Source organism: Rhopalosiphum padi, chromosome 3 (assembly GCF_020882245.1).
Source record: "Rhopalosiphum padi isolate XX-2018 chromosome 3, ASM2088224v1, whole genome shotgun sequence".
Lineage (NCBI taxonomy): Eukaryota > Metazoa > Arthropoda > Insecta > Hemiptera > Aphididae > Rhopalosiphum > Rhopalosiphum padi.
The window spans coordinates 81,401,341-81,411,994 of NC_083599.1; the positions used below are offsets into that span (position 1 = coordinate 81,401,341).

At 33.5% G+C, this 10,654-nt stretch overlaps 2 protein-coding genes across 2 annotated transcripts; both read right to left on the minus strand.

Annotated features, from left to right (window-relative positions):
* Positions 1–874: 874 nt before the first annotated feature.
* LOC132924553 (uncharacterized) lies at positions 875–1,702 on the minus strand. Its single transcript, XM_060988933.1, has one exon. It carries the CDS (start codon positions 1,700–1,702, stop codon positions 875–877), a length of 828 nt encoding a protein of 275 aa, XP_060844916.1.
* A 3,413-nt stretch (positions 1,703–5,115) lies between these two features.
* LOC132926160 (piggyBac transposable element-derived protein 4-like) lies at positions 5,116–6,963 on the minus strand. Its single transcript, XM_060990497.1, has 2 exons — positions 5,469–6,963; positions 5,116–5,357 (listed from the first exon to the last, which is right to left on the minus strand). The coding sequence occupies exons 1-2, from the start codon at positions 6,961–6,963 to the stop codon at positions 5,116–5,118; spliced, it is 1,737 nt and encodes a 578-aa protein (XP_060846480.1).
* Positions 6,964–10,654: the final 3,691 nt, after the last annotated feature.

Sequence of the window (10,654 nt, forward strand, 5' to 3'; positions counted from 1 at the left end):
AATTTAGAAAAAGTTCTTTCTCATAAACAGCTGGTCACGGGTATTACAACAAATATCCTTAATACTTGTAAAAACTGTTTAAATATATCTGCTCTTCCTTTAATTAACAACCAATCAAGCCATTCATGTATAGTACTCACTGAATTTCCAATTGGTCTAGAGGTATCTTTCATATTTTTCAAAATGGTAATTTCAGCTTCTGCAACTACATGAAAAAACCTTTGGAATAAATTTGAAGACTCAATATCAAACTCTAAGTTGATTAATTTGACTACTGCACAAATAATATCAACAGTTTCTTGTTGAAACCTTTCATTCATAGAATTCATCAAGATAGCTAATGTTGAAAAATATACTTCTATTTTAATACAATCGATTTGTGTTTGGTATGTATGCTGCAATAATGGTGTATCGTCCATTTTACATGAAACTTTCCTATTCTTAATTTTTGGTATAATTATATTATTTTCTTCGCACAGTTTCCTTGTTCCAAATCACTGAATTTTATAAAATTATGTTCATTGTTGATTTTATTTAAAGATGCTTTAAAGTTTTCCATTTCCATTTCTTATTAATATAAGTAAATATATTTTTTTTTTCAAAAAAACGTAACAACGTAGATGTTCTACGTCTTATGTTAACATTGGATGTTGAAAGTTGAATGTTTTACGATACAATTAAATAATATTATTTCGTTCTATTTTATTTGCAATAATATTTTTTTTTTTTTTTAAGTGGTTTATTAAGGCTTCAACAACACAGGTTTTTAGCCTACTTTAATTAAAATTTATACAAGAAAAAGAGAGAAAGAAAAATATATATATGTATACATTAAGTTTTACAATAAATTTTACTACATTATTATAGTTACTATTTACAATGGGTGTTTAGTGTTTATATTATGGAAAAATGTACTGATTGCAGCTGTGTTTTCGTCTTTGAAGGCTTGATAGAGTGATGCTGGATTTTGGAGTATCTTGCGTGCTTCAGTGTATTTGGGACAGATGATTACGATATGTTCAATTGATAGAGTTACGTTGCAAGTATCACATATGGGTGCTGGTTCTTTTTTGATGAGGTGTACATGTGTTAAGTAAGAATGGCCTATTTTGGCTCGAGTGACTGTTACTTCGTCTTTTCTTTTTGTGCCGGGAGGGTTATTTAGTTTCTTAACGAGTAAATTTGTATTTCTTAGTTTGTTAGTAAGGGGAATATTTTCCCAAAAAAGTTGCCATTCTTCCATTATTTTTTGGTGGATTGTGCCGAAGATTTCAGATGAGGAAGTAGAGCTGATTTTAATGGAATGTGGAGATGTAATGGCTTCATAGGCTGATGTGTCTGCTTTTTCATTCCCGGGTATCCCAATGTGTGAAGGGACCCACATGAAACATGTGGGGATGTTTATTTCAGATATTAATTTCTGTATGTGTTGAATAAGTTCATTTTTGGGGTAGGGGTTAGAAATTGCAGTAAGAGCACTCAGAGAGTCACTGATAATGATGTGACAGTTTGTTGGGTTTGAAGTCGAGATGATTAATAGTGCTTGGTAAATAGCATGAGTTTCAGCTGTGTATATACTAAAAGACGACGGTAGTTTAAAGAGATGGTTCTCCCAATCTGTGATTACAGAAAAGCCCACCCCATTTTTACTTTTGGAAGCATCTGTGTATATTTGTGTATAGTCCGGATATTGTTGTGACATTATTTCTGCAAAACGGTTGAGTATGATTCGACTATCTGTATTATGTTTACAGTATTCTGCCAATTGGGTGTTGATTTTTGGCGACCAGAGCCACGGAGGGAGAGGAGACTGAATTTTGTTTAGTGATTGTGATCGGAAATCTAAGTTATTACTGATTATTTTGAAGTTTTCGAATACTGTGTTTCGGGAGGGCAGTATATTGGTAGGTAGAGGGCTGTGGATGATGTTTTCAGTGATGTGGTTAGTCAGATTTTTAATTTTAGTCACATATTTTAGTATATTGCTATGACGTCTATATTGTAGAGGGGGTTCTCCTGCGTAAAAGAGTATGCTATCGACAGGACTCGTCCTGAAGGCTCCAATGGCCAAGCGAATGCCTTGGTTGTGTATAGGATCCAGGATATTTAGATCTTTTTTTTTTTGCTGAGTTGAATATGATGTCTCCATAGTCAATTAATGAAAGTATAAGTGCTTTATAAATTGTGATTAGGCTTTTTGTGTCGGATCCCCAGGTACTGATTCCAAGAATTTTGATTGTCCTTAATCTTGATTGACATTCCATTTTTAGTTTTTTCAGATGAGGTCGCCAAGTAAGTTTGCTGGCAAAAGTGAGACCCAGGATGCGGATACTATTTGTAAAGGAGAGTTGAGTATTCATGAAGTTTATTGTAGGTTGGGGATCATTTTTTTTTTTGTTAAAGATAATGCATTGAGTTTTTGCGGGAGAAAAACTGAAGCCGGTTTTATGAGACCATTTGGAGAGAGAGCCAAGTGCTTGTTGGAGAAAGTGGGTTGTAGCTTTAATTTGTGTTCCACTGCAGTAGATGTTGCAGTCATCTGCGAAGAGGATATATTTTACAGGATTGGGGAGGTTCTTGCATATGTCGTTAATGGCAACCAGAAAAAGAGTGACACTGAGTACAGACCCTCGAGGGAGTCCATTATCAGTGGAGTGAGTAGATGAGATCTTATCATAGATTTTAACATTAAATGTTCGGTCTGTTAAGAAGTTTTTAATAAAGTTAAAGAGGTTACCGTTAATTTTCCACGAGTGGAGGATGGTTAGCACTCTTTTTTTCCAGACAGTGTCATACGCTTTTGAAATGTCCAATGCTATTGTGATTAGATGTTGGTTGCGTCTGTACGCAGAGCAAATGTCGGTATGTAACGTAGTTAAAGCGTCTATCGTTGAGTGATTTTTTCTAAATCCGCATTGTTCTTTGGTGATGAATTTGGATGATTCTAGGAACCAAATTAGGCGTTTGTTTATTATTTTTTCAATTAGTTTACTTAGAGTACTAATCAATGATATCGGTCTGTAGTTTTCTATATCGAATTTGCTTTTGTTCGGTTTAGGGATGGGTATTATATTTGCATTGCGCCATTGGTTTGGAAAAATTCCCTGGGTCCATAAGATATTGTATATTTGGAGGAGGATTTTCAGTGCCATTTGAAGAAGATTTTTTATAAAAATGTATGGAATGTTGTCCGGTCCAGGGCTTTTACTGCTGCAGCTTTGCAGAGCTGTAAGTAGCTCTGAATTGTCGAGATATCTGTTGAAGTCTTCATTGTTTTGGTTGGAAAGCGATTCGGGAATGTCGGGAGAGCTATTTCTGAGGGTAATGAAGTCCGAATTATAATTTTCATCACTGTTGTTTTTGTGAAAAAAGAAAGTGTGCGAACGATTCAGTGGCATTTTGTGTTGATATTATTTTTTCTTGATTGTACAGAAGGGTGTCCGGTATGGTGTTGTATTGGTTGCCTCTAATGGAATTTATTTTGTTCCATATAATATTTGGTGGAATTTTGTGTTTTATACTTGAAGTAAAATTTTGCCAAGAAAGAGTTTTGCTTTTTTTTGTGATATAACGTGCTATAGCTCTATTTTTTTTTAATTGAATGTGGTCTATGGTATATTTAGTTTTTTTGTAACGGTTAAGACTTTTTTCATAGGTTTTGATAGCCTGTTTGCATTCTTTATTCCACCATGGGACTGTTTTTTTGGTGTTTTGGTATGTTTTTAGTCCTATTGATAGGTTTGCTGCGTCTAGAATGGTGTTTGTAAATGTTGTGATTATGGAGTCTATTTCTAGTTGGTTAGCATTTATATTTAAATTAAAAGGGTTTTGAGTTAGTTCATATTGGATTTTTTCTGAGAAGAGATCCCAGTTTGCGTTTTTAATATTCCATTTAGTAGAGTGTTTTTTTGGATTAACATGGTTATGGTATTGGATTCCTATAGGCCAGTGGTCACTGTCGCTGTATGCAGTGAGCACTTGCCAGTCAAATAGTGTTGAGGAGTTAGTGTTTGTGATCGATAGATCGATTGCAGAAAAGTTTCCATTCGAGACATTGTGTCTAGTTGGGTCGTTAATCGTTATTGTTCAGTAGGATGAGTGCTTCGTCTTCCAAAAATTCTTCGATCAATTGTCCCCGGTGATCTGTGTGAGTACATCCCCATGCGGTATTTCGGCTATTGAAGTCGCCCAAAAGGATGAAAGGTTTAGGGAGCTGATTTATGATGTTCTTAAGGTGTTGTTTTGAGAGAATTTTGTTATCTGGAATATATATGTTACATATACTTAAAGGTTTGTGAAATTTAACTAGAGTAACGATGGCTTCGTAATCAGAGAGAATCGGAATATTTTCGCTGTCGATAGTTTCTTTGATGAAAGTAGCTACTCCTCCGCTTGCCCTGAGAGCATGATTTCTGTTTTTGAAATATCGTTTATAGTTTTTGATAGATGCAGAGTGGTTATTTTTTAACACGTTGAGTGCCAGTGTATTTATGATGCGCATATAGTAAGTTTCCGCGCCAAAACTGAGCCGCGACGCCGTCGGTCGACTACGTGTCGACACCGGTTCCGCGCGCCGTGCACCATAAAATTGTTATTTAAATATTATAAAAAAATTATTTTCTGTACGAATATATACTATATTATCAAGGTTATTTTTTTTAAAAGTAATCAATAATTTATTGCCACACTAATTAATTTTAATATTTAAAAAAAAAACAAACAATAAAATGTAATAAATACAAAATTTACATGAAAAACAAAATTATTTACGTATAATATTGGCTATTAATAAATAAACAGATTTTTAACTTTTGGAAAATAAAACGAATCATAAATATAATATTAAATTAATTATAATTATAATAAATAAAATAACTAGAAAACCATCGTTATCTTATTAATTTGTTTAGTTTACAACACAAAAAAAATTAAAATAATAAAAATCCTTCAAAACAACTAATTGTTAAAACTTGCATAAAGTAATTCTAATAAGTATATAATAATTTTATATGGTTTTAAAAATCCCTTCAAATTAATAAAAAAAAGTTTAAGTGTATGTTATAAAAACAATAAATAAACAAAACATAAAATGAAAAACATTAAAATGTAAAATTTTCATAATTTTTTATGGAAGTTTTCAAAGCATGGATCCAAACATAAACCCGGTTGTGAATCACATTTATTACAATAATAAATAGTTTCTTCTCTTTTTCCTGTGGAAGCACACAATCGGCACCTTTTGCGAATGTATCTATTTTTATGATTTTTTTCAACTTTACATGGAAAATGACGTTCGGATATCTGAGGACGAATTAGTGGTACCGGGTCAGATTTATAAGAAAGTAAAGCTTTTATAACTGATAACCGGTAGTCATATAAGTTTACTTTTTTTATATTTGTGCAATAAAGTATATGTGAATTTAATAAACTTATTTGTAAAAAATGAATCGCAATTTTTTTATACCAACGTAAAGTTTTACGTTCGGCTGGATAATAAGACATCATTTGATCTTGGCGATCGATACCTGACATATATTTATTATACTCCGCTATTGCCAAGGGTTTGATTTTTTTTTGACCATGTCGATTAGTTGTTTCAACCATTTCATTTTTAAATTTTGAACTTATGCTAAGTACGTCACGCCTATCTTTCCATTTTACAACACATATTCCATCCTTAGTATACTTGCCAACTGATTCTCCAGGTTTGAGCTTTCTGGTAACAACTTCTTTTGGATTATCTCTTCTATTAGTACGTAGAGTTCCGGTACAATATGTTTTTCTTTTCAATAATTTATGGGCTAATTGAACGCTGTTGTAATAGTTATCCATAAATAACGAATAGCCTTTGTCAAGATAATTGTCCATTAGTTTTTCCACGACATATTCGGTATGACTAACTCCGGGCAATACACCAGTACCTTGGCCAGAATAAATCATAATTTGTTGTACAAGTCCTTGGTGTTCAGTTAACATGTACAACTTAACGCCATATTTATGGCGTTTATTTTTTATGTATTGCCGAAATACTAGACGGCCGCGCCAAAGTACCATCGATTCGTCTAACGACAAATTTTCAGAAGGCTGATATATTTCTTGCATTCGTTTATTGAAAAAATCCAAAACTTTTTCAACTTTATATATGCGACTAGGTACCTCTTCATCAGTTTCGGGATTTTTACAAAAATGTAAAACGCGCATAATCAACATGTACCTATTTCGACTCATTTTTTCTCGAAAACAGTTCAAATTAAATAGTTCATCGGTTTTCCAATACTCTGACATTTTAGGCAATTTTATTGTGCCTGTGTGTAAAAGCAAGCCAAAAAAAATTTTCAGTTCGTTTACATTTGTGTCTACCCATTTTGTTATACGGGATTTATCGCTGGATCTATTCATGTATAAATCTGTTGCATAGTTGTTTGTTTCTCTAACAACGAATTCGAAAAAATCATTGGTCAGTAATAAATTAAAAAAATCAATTGGTTGGTCTCCATCAGGTCTTATTTTTAACCCAACATTTTCATGAAAATTAATAGTGTCCAAATTAGGCGAATGGTCCAACCAATTATAATTTGGAGCCGAAACACGTGTTGTTGGTTGTTTTATTATCCTATGCCGAGTTGTGGGTGGAGATATTAGTGGCGGTGATAATGTACCAGTTTCACTATTTTCCTCATCTAAACGTAACGGACTTACCTCATCAATAATAGGATCATCTGTATCAGTCACATTATTGTCATCAATTTCACCAAAAATCATTTCACCCACAGCATTGTCTGCAGGTTCTTCAAAATCGACATCATCATCGGCAGAGTCACCTTCACCCAAATCTGTGTCAGAACTAAGATCGAAGTCCTCATCACTGGACAAAGGGTTTTCAATTAAATTAAAAATTTCCTGATCGGTCAGTCGTTTTTTTTTTATTGGAGGTGATTTTGATGTACCCGGATTATTGTCCATTTTGTATGAAAAAAAGGGAAGAATTTATCAACTAATTATCTCAAAAAACTTATCAAAGAAATCGAGTAATAAAATGTCGTTTACGTCATGAAAATAATTGTATTTATTTCTACGAAACCAATAAACAAATTACTAGCACTCTGTTCAAACTTTCTCGGAATATTGATGTGTTTTACAAATAATCTGTATTACCAAATCATAATAATTTTGTCGTAGACAAATGGGAATCAAATTAAATATATAATAAACGGTATGTAAAAATATGAATGTAGGGTGTACCATAGTATGCGAACATAAATATACATTTATTGTTATTATACATCCGAGCAAGATACACCCTGTAGATTATAAAAATAAACTAATACTATTTCGTCAGAATAATATAGTTACAACGAAAATAATATGATATTAAAATATTATCGGAAATAGCACAGCCGCGTAATCGGCATCGCCGTCGCCGTCGTCGTCATTCGGGAAAAATTAATTAAAACTCGCTAAAAATAGCTACGCAAAATCCAAATATACCATTGAAATCACGACATCCTGATGAATAACCACATAAAAATATTGAAACAGTGCGTCTATAACCGATCAAATAATACACCCATAAAGATATACATAACATTTGTCGACTACGCGTCGACAGCGGTCCCTGAGACCGTGTGACAGTTGTCGACTACGTGTCGACCGTGGCATTGAACGTGTTAAGTTAGTTTCTTGAAAACATAATATTGTGGGTTGTAGGTCATAGATAAGGTGACCATACGTCCCGTTTTGAACGGGACAGTCCCGTTTTTTGTATCTCTATCCCGTTGTCCCCAGAAGATTCCTTGGGACACTAAAATGTCCCGTTTTAATAAGATAGACAAATAAATAACAAAAATTCATTTTTGTGGACGAGTAATGTTTATGTTATCTTTAACTCGTAAATGAATATCAAGTAGTAAATTGTACATAGACACATAGTCGATCGATTGTGATGACCTTGAACGGCGTCGGGCTAGGTTGTATAGCACACCGGGACAGATAATACAACAATAAAATATTAAAATAACTATTGCGGTGGTCGATGTTTTGATAAAAATTACCCAGTGTCCTAATCTAATGTATTATACCTATATTATAGCTATGAAATCAACACAAAATTATCGAATTATTTTCTACGGATCATTATTACTGCATTTTAGTCATCGTCGACTGTTCTCAGTGTGTACACGTACTTTTTGCTATTAGTTTCCAAGATGCCGAAACGTAAGTGCGTTTTTAATGAAGCTCTCCAAGAAAAGTATCCATTCATTAAAGTAAGAGGTTTTCCATCTGACGTATTATGTGAAAGATGTACAACACAATTTTCTGTATCACATGGTGGTGGAAGTGATATTGAACAGCATTTAAGGTCTGTAAAACATAAAAATGCTGACCGTGTTGCAGCAACAAATTTTTCTCTCCAAAAATACTTTAAAAATACTAACATGCCAACTTCTAAAGACCTTGAAGTTGCTGCAGCTGAAGGAATCTGGGCTTACCACACAGTTCAAGAAAATCATAGTTTTCGCTCTAACGATTGTGCATCAAAATTAATCCAATCATGTTTCGACTCGAAATTTAGATGTGCGCGTACTAAAACCGAGGCAATTATAAAAAACGTATTTGCACCGAAAGCAATTGCTGATTTGAATGAGCACCTTACTACAGCTACTTGGGTTTCTATTTCAACTGACGCATCAAATCATGGATCACAAAAAATATTTCCTATTCTTGTACGTTACTTTTTACCATATAAAGGCGTGCAAGTAAAACTCTTGGAGTTTAAAGAGTTACCTGGTGAAAACTCAGATATTATTGTTTCTTATGTTGCCGATGTGCTGAGAGAACACAACATTTTACACAAAATAGTAGCGTTTTGTGGGGATAATACGAACTGCAACTTTGGTGGTTCTGAAAGAAGAGGAAAAAATAACGTGTTTGCCAAACTGAATCAAATTACGGGTAGATCTTTGGTAGGAATTGGATGCGTTGCTCACGTCATTCACAACGCCATCAAGTGTGCTACAGATTGCCTGCCCTTCGATATTGAATGTATAATTGTTAAAATTTACTCTTTTTTCTACATTTACACAGTGCGAGAAGAAGCCTTAAAACAATTTTGTGAAGCAGCTGGAACTGAGTACCAGAAATTACTAGGCTATAGCAAGACCAGATGGCTTGCACTAATGCCTGCTATTGAGAGAGTTTTGCAGTTATATGTACCACTAAAAGAGTATTTCTTGAGTATAAAAAAGTGTCCAACCGTTTTAAAGAATTTCTTCGAGAACCCATCTTCCGAAATGTGGCTTTTTTTCGTGCACAGTCAGTCGGGGACTTTTCATACAGCAATTTTAAAGATTGAAGGTCAAAATGTTTCAGCGATTGAAGCAGCCAAAGTAATCGATGAATTACGAAAAAATTTAGAAGAAAAACTAAGTTCCATATTTCTTCCTCATTCTGTCCGTCGATTAATTTCTGACTTGCAAAAAAAAGGAAAGATTCAAGAAGACCATGTGAAATCAATCGCTTCGGATTTCTATAATACAACTAGTGAATATCTTCAGCAGTGGACATCATACAACCAGCCCGAATTACAGATATTTCAATGGGTCGATTTGAAAACAATTACAACGTGGGAAGAAGTACAAAAGTCAATGGACGTTCTCATCGAAAAAGGTTTAATGGATTCAGAGAAGGACACTGAGGTATTTGACGAATTTACTCTCATAACATCGTATGTATCTACTAAAAAAGTACAGGAGTGGAATTCAAGTTCTTCGGTTACAAATGTGGAGCATCGTTGGATACAAGTGTTTCAGCATTTTCGAGACAACAATTTAAAGCACAACATTTTTCGCGAAATTGTTGAGTATGTTCTCTGCTTGCCTGCTTCTAATGCACCAGTCGAACGAATCTTTTCATTGATGAACAACTTATGGACGGCCGAAAAAACACAGCTTCAAGTATCAGTGTTAAAAGCAATGCTCTTAACAAAAGTTAACTTCCAAATGTCTTGTCCAGAATTTCATTCGTAAAGTCATCGCCAAGTTTATTGAAGCAAATTTGTTCAAGTGAAAAATATGATAAAAGTAATTAAAAATATTTTTTTTTTAAATATAATAAATTAATAATACATATTTGTTCTTAACAAAATTATGAGTTTTTTTTTTGTCCCGTTTTGACTTAAAAAATTTATGGTCACCTTAGTCATAGATGATGCGAGAGATGCCGACAGAACGTTTATAGAAACCGTTTATATTCCATTGAATGAATGATGTCATAGTGAGAGGTTTGTTTTTGTTTTTGTTTTTTTTTTTTTTAATTATATAATTTTGGAAATTAGTTTTGTGATGGGGGAAAGCTTTGGAAAAGGAGGTTATAAAGTTTAGTGATTTTGGTTTTTATGCTGCGGTCTGTCAACTTGGGTCTGATTATCTCAATCAATTGATGTAAATCGACTGCGTTAGATCCAACTTGTTTACACAAGTCATGAATGTTGATATTTTTGTTTGAAAAATTTTCAATTACGTATCTGAGAGAATCACTATTTTTAGATAGGTGTTTATTTTGGTGAATTATTTCTGATACTATTTCGAGTTGTTCATCAAGTTTGTCGGTAGTGCTACCTGTGGAGGAGGAAGATTTAGATCGGATTTTAGCTTTT

Bases quoted from the DNA above. Each gene is read 5' to 3' on its own strand.
- LOC132924553 (XM_060988933.1), bottom strand. From the start codon at position 1,702: ATGTCACAACAATATCCGGACTATACACAAATATACACAGATGCTTCC.
- LOC132926160 (XM_060990497.1), bottom strand. From the start codon at position 6,963: ATGGACAATAATCCGGGTACATCAAAATCACCTCCAATAAAAAAAAAA. The intron at 5,358-5,468 runs GTTGGTATAAAA...ACCGGTTATCAG, and splicing joins AGCCGAACGTAAAACTTTAC to TTATAAAAGCTTTACTTTCT.